The sequence below is a fragment of the Mycena indigotica genome, assembly GCF_014461135.1.
Source record: "Mycena indigotica strain 171206Taipei chromosome Unknown Mind.scaff0004, whole genome shotgun sequence".
Taxonomy (NCBI): domain Eukaryota; kingdom Fungi; phylum Basidiomycota; class Agaricomycetes; order Agaricales; family Mycenaceae; genus Mycena; species Mycena indigotica.
The window spans coordinates 2,973,342-2,992,078 of NW_023503003.1; the positions used below are offsets into that span (position 1 = coordinate 2,973,342).

Consider the following 18,737-nt stretch of genomic DNA (forward strand, 5'->3'; position numbering starts at 1 on the left):
TTATGTGCAGGTATCGTTCGACCGCAAGCAGGAGGTTGCGGCAGAGGATGCGTACTTTTGAAGTAAATGGTTGTTATGCACTCTTGAATTCAATTCTAGGTCAACGCAAAGTCATTCCTTTTCTGTGAGCTAGGTACTACATGATAGGTCCGTCAATACATATAACGCCAAAGAGGAGATTTGGTGCCCTGGGAAAGGTTCGAGGTGTCTACATCCTTGGCTTGTAGATTCACGCCTTGCTCTCGGTTTCGTCTGGCGTTTTCGCGTCTCATCCAGATGCCAGTTCCTGCGACCAATATCAAGCAGAAGCCTCCGAAAGCAGCTACAATCAGGCGGTCAAGTTCTGGGTGTTAATTTAGCCAATCCGCTCACCAGAAGTTGCCAGTGCAGGAACATATTTGGGTTCGTCTTGAGCCCGGAATACGTTGGTTGATATCAGTCCTAATCTCGAGTTAATGGCAATACCACACGATGAACTTGAAGAGTACCAGCGCTATTGGCGAAACCGACTAGGTGATTGTAAGTACGTCGACGCTCGTTGACGAAGATCAGTGCATACCCATTACTGCGGCAACAGCAGCTCGTTTGGATTCATGGGTCGTGTTGTTTCTGACCCCGATCGGCATCGCGGTAGGAGAGTGTCTGATAACTCACGAATACCATGTTGCGACAAGGATAGAAGGTGCGAAAGCACTACGATACTGAGATTTCGACACTGACAACTAAGATAGCTTACCCCATGGTCAACAAGAAGCAAGCAAAATAGGCGACGTGGAGGTGCTGGAGAGTGTCGATGCTGCCCAGTATGATAAATCCTACAAAAGCAGTGACCAGCGGAATGCATCTGCAGATCCATGTGAGCCTGAATTCTTTCAACTCGGACAAGAGACTCGCATGTCTGACAAACGGTGAGCTAGATGCCTCCGAAATACTGATCACTCACGGATTGTCCGTTCCCTGAAGTAATCGGAAGAGAAGGCCAAAAGAAGGAGAGCGACGGTCCCAGCAACATTCGGCGCGACAGTGTACAAGTTCGTTTTGACAGTGCTATATTTGAAACTCGAAATGATCTCGTCGGACGATTAGGCTATGCGTGGAGCCATTCAACAAAACCGATACCTGCGGCAGAAAATTGTTCACAGAAGCCAGAGGAACCCCTGCAACGAATATTGTCAGCTTTGAATGTATGCCTCTTCTGCTACCAACCGAGAGATATGCCTTGACAATGTCATTTAACAGCTTCAAGGAGAGCAAAGAACACACTGATCAAGATCCAAACCCAGTACAATGGGCTCTTGAATGGCGAAAAGGCGCCAGTGACATCGACTCCTTCCTCCACAGTCGCAGATGAATCTGAAAGAATCCGACTCCTCGCAATCGCCTTCTGACGATCAGTCAAAAAACGCCAAGTTGCAGGCGTGCGGGGCAGCCAGAACCAAGCGAACGCAGCGAAACAGAGAGTTGCGGCTCCTTCGATCCAGAACAAATACTGATGAAGACCAATCAGCGACTGAATATCGACAAGAACAGACCTACCTGCCAGTTATGGTACTTCGTGTTAGTTATGTGGAAGACACCATAGGCAATCAAGCCAGAGAAAGCGCCTTGGGAAAGTTGAGTGCAAGAAACTTTTGCCACCGATCATATAACCTGATATTGACGCTGCAGCGTAGAATGTTGCAACTCGAGACGCCAACTCGTTGCGCTTGTAGAATGTGCTGAGATAGTACACCTGGATTCGATTGAGTCAACAGCAACCGATATGACGTAGAACTAACCACTGCAGGCAGCATTGGACTCTCAAAGATCCCAAGGAAAAATCGGATGGCGAAGACCTCTAAGAATTGGCTACGTCAACCTCAAAACAAAGGAAACTGGCAACCCCAAGCATACGAGAAAAATTCTTTGCTGCGGCAGTACAAAGCGCCCTGTTCAAGAGCATCTAAGCTTCAGAATAACCAAACGCAAATCTGAACGCACATTGAACCCTTGAGGAGGGTCAGAAAAACAGTATCAACTGCACGAAGACTCAACAAATCCGAGCATGACGATAGGAAGCACCCTGGCAGCAGAGAATCGTTTGGCGAACAAGCTAAGAGGTGTGCCTGTGGCCTATGAGCGCCTTGAGGTCTTCGAGCGTTTAATCCTACCGAATACACAAAACGGTGCATAGAACACCATCACAAGGATGTAGTACTAGATCAGGTTGAAATTGAAGCACGTACAACACATATCACCTACCTGGTCTCCTGTTAAACCAATGTCCTTGTCCCAGTGAGCAGTCTTTGCATTTCCAACATTTCCTGAAGCCAATGAGCAAAAATGTTGATCATGAGTTCAACACACCTTTGTCAAGTGCGTTGCAGAGATACCTGTCGAACAAGTAAATGAAATGATGTTCAGTAGAGACAAAACTTCAGACATGAACGCGAGAGGCGGCAGAATCATAAAGTCGAATTTTCGGAGAAGTTGCAGTTCTTCTTCGCGAGTGAACTCGATGATTTCTGAGTCTCTGTCAGGCGACGAGACTGTAACCTTGCGCTCGAGATCGTCAATGTCTAAAGACTTTGAAACTGACTCCATGGTGGTGGGAGACAAGTCGATAAGACGCGCCCAGCGGAGCAAACGAATCCATTTTATATCCAACCCATTCAAAGCCGCGTGATGCTTGTCTATCAGACCAGAGTTCCAAATCGGTTTCTGGTGACGGCAACAGACAATATTTCCGCAGATACGTTGTGGGTAGGTTTGCGCCCACAAGCGGCCATTATAGAGGCATATTCAGACACGAGAAATGCGTGTCGAGACCATATTAAAAGCCCGGTATCGTGACCGCGACAACAGAGCCCCGGCTTTCAGCGGTCCGGGCTGTGATGGGATGCGATAAGCTACCACCGACTCCGGGCCGGAATCGATTGTCGTTTTGATCGGAGCCCATCTTTTTAAGATCGCTGGCGCCGACTCTCGATCACCCCAAACCTCTCGCACTCATCCTTTGAACTATGGAGAAACTTGATAGTCCAGCGCTCAAGTCTTTTGGCCACATCCTCTCTCATGCGGTTAAAGGCAAATTCTCCATCCAAAGACCTAGAAAAATCGTACTCATAGTCAATCCACTAGTTCCTGGCCTCATTTTCCTGAGCGGGCAAACACCTACCGATGAGACTGGAACTGTTGTTGCTGGTGGAATTCAGGAGCACACCGTGTGTATACCTGCTGCGCTCATTTCTGATGATAATCCGGACATGTCAGGCCCAATGCATTCATAATCTGGGCAAGGTATTAGAGGCTGCTGGCTCCAGCTGGGAAAAAGTCGTCAAGGTTAACGTTTACCTCGGTAACTACGGCTCATACGAGTCCCCACTCTCACTCCATTGACCCGAGAATAGATGATATGAACAACTTCAAGGCTATGAACGAGGTCTATGAAAAGGTAATGGTGGTCTTTATAACAGGCTAAAACCTTGAATCGACGCGTCATTCTCTAGCTACTTCCAAATCCAAAACCCGCGAGAACCTGCATCCAAGCTGGACACCTTCCCAACTCGGTCGATGTCGAGATTGAGGCCATCGCAACGTACTAAGTCAATGTAATCCAGATGTATTAATAGGCAACAGACTGAGTACTATCTCCCTACTGATAACGCGGCGGCTAGTCAAGGTACGTTTCCCATCTCGAACATGAATCTACTCCTGCTTCCGATGGTGATATCGAGGACTGCTGCCTCGGCAACGCTACCAAGCATCGTGGGAAATCTCACGGCAATCGGCCCCGTGTCGTTTACCGCTCCACAACGCGTGCCACACTTTTACCATAACTTCCACGACGATGTGCCGTGGAAATTCGGTTTCACTTGGAGACCTTTCGCTCTACGCAGCACATACATTCTCGACAAGACGCAGCGCTTTTCAATGCCCCCAAACGCGTCATTGGCTTGACTTGTCAGATTCGGTCACATCCAACTCTAACCGAGATGCCGCCGATTGTAACAGATTGTGACATGTCGCGCTATCAACTGACCAAGAACCACACTCCGATTCGTCCAGGTGTCTTGAGAAGAACACTTTCCATGCGTTGTCCGGCCGGCCCTATAATGCAGCTAACCTGAGCTTGCCTGCTTCGTTTCCTTCCCCCGACCCCCTGGAGAGAGAGACCGTCTATGGATGGGCGAGGTGTTTTCCTCAGGTAAGTGCTCACCGAACAGCCCGGCCTTTAGTCGGATACTTAACAATCCGCCTAGACATATCTTCCACTACTGAGGTCTCGGGCGGACTAACAACAACCTTACCTCTACCTCCTTCGACGTCTGTTGCGATACCTCAATCGTCTGAGTCTGCTCAAAGTTCAGTCGCCCCCAAACAATCCTCGACCTCGTTCATGCCCAGCTCTTCACCGAGCCCGTCCGTACAATCGTCTAAAAACCTTGCAGTCACTGCACCAGACAACGCTGCTCCCACCACGATGACCTCGTCCGTATTCTCGCTACCTTTTGTTTCGTCACACTGAACATGTTGCAGCGTTTCCCCTACTTCACCCAAACCGGCAGCTTCTTCGGGCGGTGAATCCGGTTCACCATCTCCTTCACCCTCCAAGCCCGCAGATGGCTCTGTGAAATCGAGCGCAACCCCCACCAGCATCAAATCTTCCGTCAAAGTTGCGTCGAGTCCGCCTCCCAGACCGACAGCACCAACTACTAAAGCGCCCGCTGAATCCCCGGTCAAGTCTTTTGCGGCGACAAGTACAATCACCGACACACCGGATTCAACCCTTCCGAGGCCAAGCTTTATCTCGGTCACCGACTCGAATGGGAAGACGTCGTCCACTGCACCAGCCTTCTTCACCATCCTATCGACGTCCACCGAGCCTAATGGGTCCCTTGTCACATTTACCCACATTGTTGCTAATCCTACGGGTGGCCTAAGCCAGGCAATTGGGCAGCCTGCGTAAGTGGCTTTTGGATCGTCTTGCTGACAACGTGCTCACTGATGCGACAGAGGATTTTTCCATAATACCGGTGCTGTGGCTGGGGTTTTTCTCATCGTTGGTGAGTTCAGCTGAATGTTAGCGCGCATTATATCCTTTGCTCATACTAGTCCAGGAGCGATTCTAACTGGGCTTGTTGTCTTTGGCTTGTTCATTCTCTGTCGGAAACATCGGCGTCGACGAGAACAACATCGGAGATGGCTTGTCAGCATGCATCGCCCACGCCCCTTATCTGATAATGACCCATTCGTGAATCCGGATATGCGCAGTTTTGATCGCCCTTGGGATGGTCGTGTTTCGTCCGCTCAAGGTCATTACACGGTGGCGCCGCCGCGTCGCGTCGAGCCCCCAGTTCTCTATTATGCTCAGGAGGAAGACAACCGTCCTTTCCCCCCAGAGAAGCCGCAAATGGGTTTGGCTATCACGACTGAAGACGCACCAGTACCTTCCGCCCAATCGAGTCCTTCAATCTACCCGGCTACTCTACCTCCCACCAATGAGGAAGACACGTTGGAGCCTATTCCGCCCCCAATACTGTCGCCGCCACCTAGACCTCGCCGTTCCCACCTACGAGATTCGTCTAGGGGGCATCTTATCACACCCCCATCCTCCATCTCTTCCCACAGCCCGGTTTCGGATGCGGCTAACCCGTTTACTACCGACAGCGAGTCGACTTCGTTCCAACACGGAGCCGTCCAGCTTACCGAAATCATGGGAAGACGAACCCTGCTAGATGTGTGTTGGGTTTTTTTTTACCTTATCACTTTCTTCTGACCTTTGTTTAGGTTCGGCCGACGAGCCCAGCGAGCACTGAAGGACAACGCCGATAAATGCGAAAAGCACACATATATGTATGTATTAACAAACTGTGTACAACCATCGAAATACGAGCAACGAGTTTCATGTCAACGCGGCCAGACGAGCGCTGTCAACAACAAATCCATAACTCTAAGCCCAAAGTCAAGCAAAACTCCATCGGAGCAAAGGCAGAACCTACGTTACCGGCGTTATAGACCACGTTCTCATAGCCGCCTTCCGGCGAGGTTGTCGCGGTGGCGTCTTTGACCAGAATGCAATCGTAGCCGCGATAGTAGGCGTCAACGAGGGTTCCACCAACGCATTGGTCAGCATTGACACCAGAGAAAAGAAGAGTCGTGATCCCGTTTTCTTGCAAGTATAAATCGAGGGCGCTCTGATACCCCCACAAGCCGCTCATCCTGATAAAGAGTTAGAGAATGTGAGAACATGACTTGCGGCTACCGATTCTTGTGAATCCAGACATCCTTTGAGCGATTCGCTTCAAAATCGTCCTGCAACGGCCCATGAAGCATCGAGTTTTTGGCGTCGCGCATGAGCAGACGGCCAAAGCCAGCTGGAAGCTCGGAGCCAAACCCGCCCCGTCCGTTTTTCTGGAAGCCGCGCACCAAAGACGGAGGAATCGTGAGCAGTTCTGCGTCTGTTAGCCCCCAATTTCTGGACAGTTGTTTTTGACTTCAAGTTGATGCTGACGAACGAATAAACGCTTACACCCATAGAACCTTGATTCCTGCAGCGCGCAGGGCGGGGAGGCATTTGAGAAGGGGGTCTACGCAGGCTAGTCCTTTTGGGTGGTCTCTCAATTCGGGATGCAGGAAAAAGCTGTCCAGATTAGGTTGGCTGCGACGCAATGATCAGGATTCTTGTTATATTACTTTTGCATGTCTATCACGACCATTGCGGTGGCGGCACGCTTGACGCGGACTACGCGCTCGCCATCGCAAGGGATGTCGACCAGCTCCGAGGTGAGAGGGGGCGGGCTTGCTGAGTCAGACTCTACGATGTGGCTTGTGCGAGAGACGTCAACGAGGCCAGAAGGCCATTCGGTCCACCACCCTTGAGGCGTCGCTTCGCAGCCGTATTCCGTGGGCTGTTCAACATGAGGACGGGCGACCATGCCTAGAATGGGTGTGTCGTGGGTTGGGGGCATGGACCTGGGTGTGTGCAAATCCTATCTGTGGGCATTTTATAGCGGGTAGCCGTCGTTCCGACCAAGTTTGTTTATCTTCGTGGGAATTCTAGTTGTGATGATGCCGAATAGTATACAGATGCAGTGCGAGGATACAAGGGTCAAGTGTCTATGAGTAAAGTAAATAGTCCATCGTGTGTTTGAAAGTGCTGTCCATCGAAAACTAGGATTCACCCGAAAATTGACTCGCCCCATCAGGAATGTTGCGGACCCCCAATGGCCGCGAATAGTCCTCCGCGTCTTGGATGTCGCTGTGTCGTAAGGCAGGATTAGTGCGTTCATCGACAACACTCTCAGAGGAGTAGACTGAAGAAGCGGTGCTTCGATGTCGGTTTTCAGTTTCGGGCTGCGATTGCATCGCTCGTTTTGGATTCCTTGGCGGGGGAGTGGGAGGGGCTGAGGACGCTCGATTGAATGCAGCCAATAAAGGCTCTGTACTGCCGACACTTTGTGAGGCTGAATGTGAAACATTGTGCTCGGGTCCACTTGGCTCCCGTTCTATAGGCGGTGGGGGGCTGTTCGTTCTGGCAGGCATGTACCCGTGACTTGGCGCAGGAGGAGCACCATATTCGTTATATGGATTGAATGTGTCGTCTAGGCCTGGAGAGTCAAGATAGCCTGACACTCTGCCAGCGCTAGGGAGTGAACTTGTGGCGAGAGCAGATCCTGTACGGACTCTCATTTGCTGGGGCCTGCCTCGGTCATCATCATCATCGAAAGGTGTGCGACGGAAACCAGCAGCAGCCAGTGTGGCAGAGACAGCAGTCTCGTGCTCAATTTGTCGGGTTCGGTGACGGCGACGGAGACCAAATATGGTGAAAAGTACAATGGCAGCGAGAGCCACACCAACAAGAACAAAAACGCCAGCCACAGCCCCAGTGTTGTGGAAAAATCTGAGTTGTTTGAGCAGGCTTCATGAAACAGCGTGCAAGGCTTACGACGAGGTGGAAGAACGGTGTCCATCAGTCCCCAAAGTCGGATTAGTTTTCACTTCTGTCATGGTGATCGCTGCCGCATTGCTGGTTAGGACAATTGTAGACGTCGCGCTGACTGTCGTATGTCCTTGGCTATCTGTTGTTGTGACAAAAACGGTGCTGGGATCAAATTGGCTGGAGTCTGGTCAGTAGGGAAGAGAGAGAGAATAGAAGTGACTTGCATTGAGCTCGAGATAGACTGAGCTGACTGAGAAAAATCGCTGACAGAACTTGAAGACGGCGGTGGAGGAGGGTTGGAGCTTGACGGTGGAACGGAAGAGCTTATGGAAACCGAGGACGAGACACCACTAGCAGACGAGGATTGGGGCAGGGAGGAAGCTGAGTTCTGAATAGATGAAGAGCTCTGAATTTGCGAAGTGGCCATGGATGATGCAAAAGAGAGGCTGCTACTGAAGGCTATTGATTGGGAGCTTTACCGATCTTCATAAGACAACATTTCGGATGAGCAGTAAAACTCACGAGACAGCAGAGGACAACGAGGAGAAGTTGGAAGCCATGCAGTGAACATGGAATCATAGATACATGGCGGTCGTTTGTGAAGGAGCCGAGACGTCACCGTCACACGGTTCAAGGCTTGAACCTGACTGCGACCACGATGATTGTGAATCAACCACCGCCCTACAAACCAACTCCCGACGAAGCTGAGGCCGGACCCTCTTCAATACCACCTTTCCAAGACACTCCAACTGGAACTCTCGTTGACTTAACCGACTCAGAAACTATCAGCATCCCAGGTGCGGCCAATCCTCCCCGATTCCGTGTTCCTTCTGATATATTCACAGGCGGAGAGGAACCTCCACCGGATTTTACCCCATACGAAGCAGAATGTTTTCAAAGCGGAGGCAACACAATCTCGCATGACGCCCATCTCAACTCGGATGGTGAAGCACTGTAGTAAGCGCTTTCTTTCTTCCCTCGCTTGCATTAACTCAACATGCAGCCGATTCTTGTTATCACAATCTATGACACCGCCTGTCTTCCAGTTGCACTGCAAAGGCGACCACACCGAAACGAGCTACCGTCAAGTGAACTATCGCCACTCTGATGGTCGAGTACACACTAGATCGGAGAGCTACACGGAAACTGTACTGGACTTTGACTTCACCATTGACGCTAGCCAGCTGGTCGGACCAATTCATTGGTCTGTCGACGATGCCGACCCCACATATCGTGGGGCCATGGTTCGTGAAATTGACTCCCCAGAAGGCAAGCGGAAGGCCAAACGATCCGAAAACAAGCAATTCAAAGCATGGGTGGAAGACCGCACCGCTCGTGGACTACCCCCATGGGTTTCAAGCGGTGCTGCTTATGCTCAGGGCATGGCACCAAACGCACCTGTTCTCAAGTCTTCCAAGACATTGCGTCAGTGGGCAGACATTTACTGTGCCAGCCCCAAGTATTTGAAAGAATTTACTTATGAAAAAGGTCATTTCGCTTATTGTGCTCCCCCCTCATTCTAACTTGGTGAGGGTAGTGGTCTATGGCTGGAATATCCGACAACTAGAGCATGCAATCCACGCTATGATTGTCGCCTCTCCTTACAGCGGCAATGTCACGGTTGAGTTTACCACCACCTCCAACAAAATATATATTCGGCCGTACGTTTCGTCTCAACAACTGTTTGCTTTCTTGATGGAATTTCAGTGATAATCGACTGAGCCGCCTCCTGTCCAACAAGTGGTTCAAATTCCTAACCATCATCCTAATCTTGCCTTTTTTGGTTATCTGGCTCTTCAAGAGATTCCATACGCGCGGTGGGGGTACTTGGGCTGTCTGTGGAGGTGCATATGCTCTCAAGACCTGGGTGACGGAGCAGGAACCCCAAGATATTTCGATTTCTAAGAGCGGGCGTTCATCTGCCAGTGCTGATGACCAAGGTCTAACGCCTACTTCTAGTCGCTTGGTTGGAACCAAGGAAGGAGGTGTGTATTTTCACGCCTAAGAGCGACAAAACTGACTTGTGAGCGCAGAGTGGTTCAGGCGCTGGCAAGGGACTATAGCCAGGGCAGTGGTCAATCGTTTCCAGTCATCCCAACCACTTTATTCGACAATGGAGGATGGCTCGTCGCTTCAAGCACGCCTTTTGGATGGCTATTAGCGTCAGCCCCGAGTTTTCAGTTTGGAGGATACGGAAAGAAATAATGCGAGTTGAATAAAGTACACTACTTGTTAAACTACTCACACCAGGTATATATGATCCAACTTGACGCGCTATGCACTAGCCGTTGCTTCTATGAGATTGAGATTTGGGGAGATGTTGGCTGAGGGCTCCAAATTGGTTCGTTGGAGGCTTTGCTGGGGTAGATCTTCGTTTCCACTGAGTTCATCGCCCTCCAACAATGCCAAGGCCGTCTCCAAAAACCACATGTTCTTCTTGATGAAGTGAACGACAACTGTGCCCCCCACGCGTTGTCCTTGATATCGAGTTCGACGTCCTTCGCGTCTGTTCCACGCGTAGTCAGGAGTCTTGGGACTTCCTGTGCTTCAAAATTAGCCGAAATGTGCTGCACTAATTACGAAACATGCCTTCGCGCAATGTTGACATTTCGCTCCCTTCAACTAGAGCTTCAATGCTTTGCGGGATCGTCAGGTCTGGCACTGGAAGTACGTATCGGACCCCGAATGTCGAGACAGTGGAAAACGCCCAGTCAGACGGTGTTGGTGCCCCAGCAACAGTCAAACTGCTGTTGAGCGCATCCTGCAAGGCCTTGTCGGGGAAGGGTACCAGATTACTCTTCACACGCGTCACTTCTGACGGGAAGAGGAATCCATGGGTGTAACTGCGATGCTTATGTCAGAATAAAAAGAGGAAACAAACGAGAAAATATTTACACGGTGCCAGACTTTGGATGGTTATAGATCCAACAGCGCTCGCTGACCCATCGCACTTGAGGAGCACGGGGATGTAATGTCATCCATTTGGCCGTCTGTTTGTCTTCTTTGCCCTTGATATGAAGCTTGACGGTCGGATCCTTCGACACCCAGTCCACAAGACTCCAACTCAGCGCATACAGCTCACCCGCCATGAAGCGATGCAACCTGTTCGTTACTAGATAACCCCAGTAGATCAATGGATCGGCCAAACGCGCATCTCGTTCCACAGAAAGCGGGTTAACAACTGACGCGGTTGGCTCCTCGCGGGAAGTTGCATCCGAGAAATGAGTTGAAGAGTGCGGTGCTGCTGCTCCGGACTTGCTAGTCTGAGAGTGAAGCTCAACTCGAAGACGGGCTTCAAGTTCCGCAAGCATAACGAATGAGTCGTCATCCATCTTGACCACAAAATCAGGCCGGACCCAAGGCATCGGCGTTCCCGATGTCGATTTGTCTTTCCAGGCGAGAAGAGGGTCGTGAGGCGCTAATGCGGGAGGAGGGAGTGTTCGCGCTGAGTAGGAAAACATATGTGGTTTTGTGCCAGTTTCAGGATAAACGGGTGGTACCCATGCATTGAGAGCAGCCCATGAGTAGAAGGTATGAGTTTTACCGCTGTTCATGTTTTCTGCGATGGGAAGGATGATAATATCATTATACGCTAGAAGAAGACAATCAGCTCAAGGGGTCCAAAGTTGGAGAATTCACTTGGCTTACTTTCCATTTCCAGACGAATACGGCGTTCCCAGTCCTTCTTTGGCTCGCCCATGACAAAGCGGACCACCGTTCTTGACGTTCCATGCCCTCCATCCCCAGCACCCGCGCCATTCCGGCTATGTGCATGATTTGCCCAAGTTGTGCGGACTAACGACCTGCGCTCGAATGCAGAGTCGATAGAAAATACACCAACAAAGACGCCTGCAGGAGGAAGCGAATCCAGGTGGGAGGGAGGGAAGGGAGCGGTTTTGGAGCAATATGCACGCCAGGGAAGCGGGTCTTTGTCCGGATTGAGGATGTACATTAGTAGAAGGGTAACGAATATAGTGAATGCAGAGAGCAGAATGAGCGTCAGAATCTAACTTGGAGGTTAGTTGTTGCGGTGAGACGTTGACAACGCTTACAATGGTGATGGGCTGGCGGGGAAAGAAAGGATGTCGGACAAGCCACCTCGACCACTTTTTCAACGACGTTACAAACTTTCCATGGCGTTTCCTTCTTCTGCGAGAGATATTCCACCACTGCCGTCGGTCATCACCCCACCAAGAAGATGACGAAGAAGAACGTCGAGTTGGTCGAAGTAGTGGTGAAGAGGGTGTCTCACTATCTGTGTCTGAAGTAGAAGAGGAAGTAGCAGATGTGCGAAACTGGGGCATTGGAGATGTTGGTCGTGAAGGATGGGGGGTTGCATTGGCCGAAGACCGCCCAGAGGAGGTCGTCAAAAAGTTATTTCGAGGGGAACGGGAGGGTTTGAAGGTACGGACAGTGTCGGTTGAATCCGAACTGTCGTACTCTTCAATGTGGGCAGCCATGGAAGATGGCCAAACGATGTAGACGCAGCCTCCAGACCACTTTAACGCGATGTCACGTGTGACACAGATATTATTTATTTTTCTTACAACGTCTTCCAGCTTGCCCTTTCCTTTACTTGAGCCCAGAACACCGTGAGCTTGTCAAGACTAAGTCCACCGCCAATGTAGGCCTCCAATTTCTGGACTCCATCGTCGTCAGTGGCTGTCGCACCGGCGAGTTGCACCATCATCCGCAGCCAAGAACCCAACGAGATATCGGCAACGGAGAATTGGTCACCTGAACGGCATGCTCAAACTCCCGCCAAAGCGATTCGACGAATACGCCACTCACCCAACACATACGGTCCAATGATATCTTGGTTCACCTTTACACAAGTTTCCTTGACCGTCACCTGCCAAATTGTCTTCGCTTTTTGCAGGAACTCTTCCCTTTCTTTCCGGGCGGTTTCGTTCAGGCTTTCTGTTTCCTTATCGGCGGCTTGCAACACTTGAAGCAATTCTTCGGTATCGCTAAGTTTTTGCCGCCAGAATGACTTCACCTTTTCAGATGCCTGAATTGTGCCCGCATCCGCATCCGCAAGGCATTGTACGAGGGTCTGTTGTATCCCCTTAAGAATCGGCTCCTTGGTTATTGCCAGGGTCTTCAAGGACTCTTCGTCACGTGCATTGAGCAGAGCCAGCCTATCTGGCGAAACTTCTTCAGAGTGAAGGATCTCACGGAGAGCGGTTGTTACAGCGGAATAAGCAACTGGTCTCGTTTGTCATCTGTCAGAAGGCTCGAAGAGACGAGTACCTGTCGCAGGCCGGAGAGCTGGCGCTGGAGCAGTTGATGTCGTTCTGGTCCGCGAAACAGATCCACGCGCTTCGTCGAGAAAATCGATTATTGCCTATGAGAGGTATACTTGGCTTCAAAAGAAAGAATTTTGGGGAAATGTACTTTGGGATCGGACAGAGCTTTGTATCTGCTTTCAACGTCACCAGAAAGAGAGTCTTGAAATGGCACAACGAGGGTAGGGACGGTGCCCTTGATGTTGATTCGGAGGTAAGGTAGAATCAGGTTTTCTCCTTTGGCTAGGGATACTGGTTTGTGAGTGCGAGGCTCAGTGGATGAACAACAAACAGATGTCGACGATCTTTTTGTCTAACTCGTCTGACGTGTAACCTTTCTCTGCCAACGCGATCATCGTGGCATCGGACCAGCAGTTGGACTCAGAATAGTACAGGACGGCTTTGGGTAGCGAGGTCATGGTGTTGAGAGAGTACTGTGGAGGCAACCTAGAGTACGTCAGACTAGCTGAGGTCATTGATCAGAGGGTCGCGTTTGACAGCAGCAGTGATCGAGAACTGATCGCCGCCCACATAGAAAGTTGTAGAACCTTTTGCGAGTCAACTTAACAGCCACCACCATCGAGGTCCACCTACAATATCTCGCTCCTTCTATGGCTACTGCAACAATCCGACACGAATTTTACGAGACCGATGAGCGTCTCACTCTGAGTATCTTCGACCGTGGAGCCGACCCTGCCCAAGTCTCTCTTGAATTCGGTCCCAGAAAGGTCGGAACTTGGGTCAACACTAAACTACTCAATAACAAACGCTTCTCCAGTTGGTCTACACCCATGGCGACAAGTCCCTTGTATTGGAGCCACTCAAGGGGCAGATTGTCCCTGATCAATGCGACTTCACAGTCGGCAAGGTCAAGGTTGAAGTACGCCTGACAAAGGCTGCTGGTGGCCGATGGGGTGGTTTAATCGGCGACAGTCCTGATCGTAAGTATTTCACTCTTTTTTGTCTGAACGCCATGTCTAATAGGTCCAGCACTTGCAAACTCTGCTGCGCCGTCCATCACAACTACTTCTGTGAAACCTCGCAAAAACTGGGATGGGATAACTACCAACATCCTGTCTTCTGACAAAGAAAAGACGACCGAAGAGGACCCAAATGTTGGTGGGGACAGCACACTGAACTCGTTCTTCCAAAAGATCTATGGCGATGCGGATGAAGACACAAAGCGAGCTATGATGAAGAGTTATCAGGAAAGTGGTGGGACAACTCTAAGCACCAACTGGGACGAGGTGAAACGAGCGCCTGTGGAGGTCAAGCCGCCACAAGGATCGGAGTGGAAGAAGTGGAACTGAACTGAACTGAAATCGAATCGCTGCTATTGTTTTTTCTTGGATGTACCTGTTATCAAATGCAATGTCTCGTCTGACCCTCATCGTCGCTGCGACCAAAACCAATGGAATCGGCCAGAATGGCCAGCTTCCATGGCGCCTTCAACAGGAAATGGCATATTTTGCGCGCGTCACTTCGAACGCCCCAGTCGGAACATCGAATGCGGTGGTGATGGGGAGAAACACTTGGGAGAGCATTCCAACTAGGTTCCGTCCACTCAAAAATCGACTCAACGTTGTCATATCTCGCAATGCTAGCTTTAACACGTATGTTCTAGTCCACGATGCAGGAGCCGCTTAATAGTTGGCAGCAACTCAGAGTCCACACCAATTGAGTCCAGCTTGCAGTCGGCCATTCGAAGAGTCGAAAGCTCTGAAATCCATCGAGTATTCATAATTGGCGGGGTCTCTTTATACTCAGAGTGTCTCTCTCTTCGGCTGGTCAACCGCATCCTGCTCACACGAATTCTGTCGCCTTCTTTCGCTGAATGTGATGTATTCATGCCCGACTTTCTAGAGGACGATAAAGGGAGCTGGACAAAGGCAGCACATGATTCTCTACAAGAATGGGTTGGATTCGGAGTGCCAGAGGGTGTTCAGGAGGAAAATGGCGTCCAATATGAGTACCAGATGTGGGTCCGCAGTGGTTAACCCTGTCGCTACGAAACCTTTAGTGAAATGGATAAAAAGAAGACTGTAGACGCACCTGCTTGTGTTTGGGGTTTTTACCGCAGATTACATAGAGTCTGCCCTTCCTCCGAACGATGCTACACCCGTCGCACATAGTTTTAATTGACGCGCGAACCTTCATCCCGCGGGCCAAATCCGGAGCGACATGGGTTGGGGTCGGTATTAGACGCGAAGTCTGAGGAAATAGTCGCGACCGAGATAGCAAGGGTCTGCTTGACGCTATTAGTGCGCGGAGTAACATAACAAGCCAATGGAACGCACGTGGTACGCCTCTAACTCTTACCACCACTACATGAGATGAGCGTATCTTCTCGGTGGTCATTTCTTATCTTTGGTTTCACTCTCCTGGCTTTCGTTGTCGAAAGCGAGCTGACTCAAGTTCGTTCAATTTTTTCCCTCCAAGACCGCCCTCCTTCATCTGAACATGTCTTGCCAGCATCTTCAAACAACGCTAGAGTATAGACAACCCTTCTTCACTTTGTGAGAAGCGAAACATTGCGCCTTCACTACGATTCTCAATTTCTGGCAGTTACCTTGTTCACTCTGCATTCGCTATCATCTTCCCACTACACCTACTCTATCTGCAAGCGACTACGAAATACACTATTAACGCGTTATGGAACGGTCTAATTCTTGCACTTAAGAATCATATTACGCCTGGAACAGCACACGGCTTTCCTAGATCGCGGTTCCTCTTGATGATTGGACTGTTGACTTGCGGCATAAGTTTTCCAGGCTTGCTGTGGTTCGCGGCCATCTCCTTAGCAAGCGTTAGCGATGTCACAGGTACATTCCTCTCCCTCGTTTACGCTCCAGATATTCAATTAACCCCAGCGATATGGAATGCAAATGCCTTTTTTGCCTATCTGATGACGTTCAAGGGCCGATGGGAGCCTCGGAGACTTTTTGCAGTTTCAATTGCGACCATTGGCGTATTGGTTGTCGTTTATGGTGGCAGCACATCCACTGTCGACGTGACCGAGAAGCGTTCTTCCAAACCTTCAGCCCCACTTGTCGGAGATCTGCTGACATTAGTCGCCTCAGTCGGCTATGCTCTCTACCAGGTTCTCTACAAGAAGTACGCAGCACTATCAAGTGACCCCGAAGTTATGGCTGATAGGGCCTATGAGCATCTCCCCACCAGCGAGGATGTTCCAGTCCCGGTCAATCTCGATCCTGCCGAAGCCATCTACCCTCCTCCGTTTGGCCTACATCCCAATCTGCTGACCTCCGCTATTGGGGTGTGCACATTCTCGGTGTTCTGGATCTTTATTCCGATTCTCCATTACTTGGACATCGAGCGATTTGTCTTACCGAACACCTTTCCTATCATTTTCACTATTTTTGGTATCTCCCTCAGCGGCGTGATTTTCAATGCTGGGTTCATGGTTACTTAGACTTCTTTCAAGCATTGAATACTGCTAGCTGACCACAGATCCAGGTATTACTCGGCGTTTGGGGACCGATTATCACTTCGGTAGCTAAATTCAGTACTCGCTCTGTCACCTTGTTCACGGAAACTCATCTAGGTCGGGAATCTCTTGACCATCGTGCTTGTGTTCGTCTCTGATATCTTATTCGGAGCTGGCGTAGAGGCAGTTACTTTTGGCGGAGTTGGTGGGTGCGCGTTGATCGTAGTGGCATTTGGGGTACTCGTTTTTGACATGCTAGACAAGACTCGTCCCATTAGATGAACCGATCCCATTTCCATTCTGATAGCAAGACGTATAATGCAAACGAAGATCCCAACACGAGAAAGAGGGTAATTTACAGTCTGTGGCTCAAGCCCGGACAAATACTAAAGAGAAAAATCGAGGAGGACCTGGCATACTGCCGCCTTCTCAACGTCGAGGTCAGACAAGGGAGCAATCGCGGCATTATACTCGTATATGGTAGCTAATCGGCGGCGGCGGGTGCGTTGATCAGGCAGTAGTAGGCGGCATGAGACTATTGCACACGTGAGCGTATGGAGACACCAGAAGAAAGATATTCACCTCTTTCGCTTGACTTTAGACATCTCCTTGCGCAAAGCGGCTCCATCCAAGGGTTTCAGCAGTTCAAACGCGCAGAGGAGGTCATCCGAAACGCTGGAAATTATCTCAACAATCTAGAAAAAAGGGGGGAAAGTTGTACACAAACCTCATGCAAGCTCCGTAGTTGTCAAATTCTGGGGGAGTATGTTGAGATAGCTCAGGTCCCTGTTGAGCAACTGGACTCACCACCACAGTAGTTTGGAGCACTGAATACGGTGACTAGTGTTCGGTCATTCCAAAATTCGTATCCGTCTTCCACCACCATATGGGCCCGACATATGAGGTCAATGTCGTATCGCACCAAAAAGTCGTTTATAATGCCTTTGCCAAAGCAATAACTGACCCCCCTCTCGTTGTCTTCCCAGTCCAACGCTGTGTCAGACGGATCAGACCACAATAGATCGTTCAACAGGCCATAATCTGGAACGTCTGTCGGTCGCTGTATTCGCTTGATATCGTCCATCGAGTGAAGCGACGGCGACAGTCCGCCGTGAACGCAGAATATTTTCGACGCGACGATGGCGGCGATAGGAAGGCAGTTGAAAACGTCAATGAATGTTTTCCAGGTCTTCAGATTACACCGTCGTTTGCATTCGTCATAGAATCCATATACTACTCAGAGTCAACAACTTGCTCTCAAGACATACCGAGCACGCACCTCTCGTAACATTGGCACATTCATGGTTCCCTCGAAGCAAGAAAAAATTCTCGGGGTACTTAATCTTGAAGCAAAGCAATAAGAGGATGGTCTCCAGACTCTGCTTCCCTCGGTCTACGTAGTCACCGAGGAATAGATAGTTGGCGGCAGGAGGGAAGCCACACATTTCGAAGAGTCGAATAAGGTCCGAGTACTGCCCATGTACGTCGCCAACAATTTTGACGGGTGGTGACAGTTCGACGAGGGTTGGTTGGTTGAGGAAGATTTCCCGCGCAGCAAGACATATTGCAGTTATCTCATTGTTTTTCAAACACAGAGACTTGCTGACTTTGCCCGTATATCCAACCTCCAAAAGCCGTGAAATCATGTCGTCAACATCGAAAGGCTTTGGCTTGTCCTTCACTATACCATTGGTGGTATCAGGCTGCGGAGAGCCGGGCTGAACGGAGGCAGGGCTGACTGCGGAGTTGGAGAGGATTGTTTGTGTGGTTGGGATATCGAGGGGGGTTGGAGTTGGCTTTGGTGAGGCATCGGGAGTTGTGGAAACGGGAGGTTGGGAGGAGCTAGCAACTGGTGTTCCGTCTGGGTCAGACACACTTATAGCTGGTGCATTGTCTTGTAAAGACTGGCCAGTTGCTCGCGACAAACTGGAGCTGTCTGCTTCTTCCAAGTTTGGTTGTTCATCAGGTGAAACAACAGAATCCTTGCCGCCTTTCTTCGCCTTCTTGGAGGGCTGTTGGCCCATGGGTTGAGGCGACGAGGGCCGTCCTTTCAGGCGCGATGTGAATACAGAGAGGAGCG

General features: G+C 50.2%; 12 protein-coding genes across 12 annotated transcripts; 6 read left to right on the plus strand and 6 right to left on the minus strand.

Moving 5' to 3' along the window:
- Positions 1-152: 152 nt before the first annotated feature.
- On the minus strand, positions 153-2,592 carry MIND_00482400 (MFS general substrate transporter; the record flags this gene model as incomplete). The annotated part of the gene is made up of 20 exons (XM_037361626.1): positions 2,423-2,592; positions 2,347-2,372; positions 2,242-2,303; positions 2,151-2,196; positions 2,030-2,105; positions 1,981-1,988; positions 1,894-1,942; positions 1,779-1,848; positions 1,651-1,732; positions 1,537-1,604; positions 1,264-1,489; positions 1,207-1,218; positions 1,120-1,157; positions 940-1,070; positions 737-898; positions 655-693; positions 560-609; positions 489-509; positions 373-441; positions 153-322 (listed from the first exon to the last, which is right to left on the minus strand). Exons 1-20 carry the CDS (start codon positions 2,581-2,583, stop codon positions 153-155), a joined length of 1,566 nt encoding a protein of 521 aa, XP_037221918.1. The 5' UTR covers positions 2,584-2,592.
- Positions 2,593-3,002: 410 nt separating this feature from the next.
- On the plus strand, positions 3,003-3,584 carry MIND_00482500 (Endoribonuclease L-PSP; the record flags this gene model as incomplete). Its single annotated transcript, XM_037361627.1, has 4 exons — positions 3,003-3,203; positions 3,253-3,337; positions 3,390-3,433; positions 3,489-3,584. 4 exons carry the CDS (start codon positions 3,003-3,005, stop codon positions 3,582-3,584), a joined length of 426 nt encoding a protein of 141 aa, XP_037221919.1.
- Positions 3,585-4,164: 580 nt separating this feature from the next.
- On the plus strand, positions 4,165-5,814 carry MIND_00482600 (uncharacterized protein; the record flags this gene model as incomplete). The annotated part of the gene is made up of 6 exons (XM_037361628.1): positions 4,165-4,186; positions 4,242-4,470; positions 4,519-4,944; positions 4,996-5,045; positions 5,100-5,719; positions 5,770-5,814. 6 exons carry the CDS (start codon positions 4,165-4,167, stop codon positions 5,812-5,814), a joined length of 1,392 nt encoding a protein of 463 aa, XP_037221920.1.
- A 70-nt stretch (positions 5,815-5,884) lies between these two features.
- MIND_00482700 (Isochorismatase hydrolase) lies at positions 5,885-6,950 on the minus strand (the record flags this gene model as incomplete). The annotated part of the gene is made up of 5 exons (XM_037361629.1): positions 5,885-5,932; positions 5,982-6,201; positions 6,245-6,457; positions 6,512-6,622; positions 6,676-6,950. 5 exons carry the CDS (start codon positions 6,948-6,950, stop codon positions 5,885-5,887), a joined length of 867 nt encoding a protein of 288 aa, XP_037221921.1.
- Positions 6,951-7,152: 202 nt separating this feature from the next.
- Positions 7,153-8,481, minus strand: MIND_00482800 (uncharacterized protein; the record flags this gene model as incomplete). Its single annotated transcript, XM_037361630.1, has 4 exons — positions 7,153-7,882; positions 7,928-8,098; positions 8,146-8,394; positions 8,444-8,481. 4 exons carry the CDS (start codon positions 8,479-8,481, stop codon positions 7,153-7,155), a joined length of 1,188 nt encoding a protein of 395 aa, XP_037221922.1.
- Positions 8,445-10,082, plus strand: MIND_00482900 (uncharacterized protein; the record flags this gene model as incomplete). The annotated part of the gene is made up of 6 exons (XM_037361631.1): positions 8,445-8,718; positions 8,767-8,878; positions 8,925-9,409; positions 9,459-9,582; positions 9,629-9,906; positions 9,955-10,082. Exons 1-6 carry the CDS (start codon positions 8,580-8,582, stop codon positions 10,080-10,082), a joined length of 1,266 nt encoding a protein of 421 aa, XP_037221923.1. The 5' UTR covers positions 8,445-8,579.
- A 113-nt stretch (positions 10,083-10,195) lies between these two features.
- On the minus strand, positions 10,196-12,381 carry MIND_00483000 (Glycosyltransferase family 31 protein; the record flags this gene model as incomplete). Its single annotated transcript, XM_037361632.1, has 5 exons — positions 10,196-10,461; positions 10,511-10,764; positions 10,817-11,513; positions 11,570-11,927; positions 11,974-12,381. 5 exons carry the CDS (start codon positions 12,379-12,381, stop codon positions 10,196-10,198), a joined length of 1,983 nt encoding a protein of 660 aa, XP_037221924.1.
- Positions 12,382-12,464: 83 nt separating this feature from the next.
- Positions 12,465-13,646, minus strand: MIND_00483100 (Glycosyltransferase family 31 protein; the record flags this gene model as incomplete). Its single annotated transcript, XM_037361633.1, has 5 exons — positions 13,502-13,646; positions 13,319-13,452; positions 13,175-13,268; positions 12,713-13,129; positions 12,465-12,658 (listed from the first exon to the last, which is right to left on the minus strand). The coding sequence occupies exons 1-5, from the start codon at positions 13,626-13,628 to the stop codon at positions 12,465-12,467; spliced, it is 966 nt and encodes a 321-aa protein (XP_037221925.1). The 5' UTR covers positions 13,629-13,646.
- A 174-nt stretch (positions 13,647-13,820) lies between these two features.
- On the plus strand, positions 13,821-14,519 carry MIND_00483200 (uncharacterized protein; the record flags this gene model as incomplete). The annotated part of the gene is made up of 3 exons (XM_037361634.1): positions 13,821-13,937; positions 13,988-14,150; positions 14,194-14,519. 3 exons carry the CDS (start codon positions 13,821-13,823, stop codon positions 14,517-14,519), a joined length of 606 nt encoding a protein of 201 aa, XP_037221926.1.
- Positions 14,520-14,580: 61 nt separating this feature from the next.
- On the plus strand, positions 14,581-15,206 carry MIND_00483300 (uncharacterized protein; the record flags this gene model as incomplete). Its single annotated transcript, XM_037361635.1, has 2 exons — positions 14,581-14,822; positions 14,867-15,206. The coding sequence occupies 2 exons, from the start codon at positions 14,581-14,583 to the stop codon at positions 15,204-15,206; spliced, it is 582 nt and encodes a 193-aa protein (XP_037221927.1).
- Positions 15,207-15,542: 336 nt separating this feature from the next.
- On the plus strand, positions 15,543-16,939 carry MIND_00483400 (uncharacterized protein; the record flags this gene model as incomplete). The annotated part of the gene is made up of 5 exons (XM_037361636.1): positions 15,543-15,623; positions 15,682-15,725; positions 15,775-16,633; positions 16,687-16,722; positions 16,775-16,939. The coding sequence occupies 5 exons, from the start codon at positions 15,543-15,545 to the stop codon at positions 16,937-16,939; spliced, it is 1,185 nt and encodes a 394-aa protein (XP_037221928.1).
- Positions 16,940-17,167: 228 nt separating this feature from the next.
- MIND_00483500 (Serine/threonine-protein phosphatase) lies at positions 17,168-18,681 on the minus strand (the record flags this gene model as incomplete). Its single annotated transcript, XM_037361637.1, has 5 exons — positions 17,168-17,192; positions 17,240-17,332; positions 17,385-17,412; positions 17,465-17,890; positions 17,937-18,681. The coding sequence occupies 5 exons, from the start codon at positions 18,679-18,681 to the stop codon at positions 17,168-17,170; spliced, it is 1,317 nt and encodes a 438-aa protein (XP_037221929.1).
- Between the last annotated feature and the right edge of the window lie 56 nt (positions 18,682-18,737).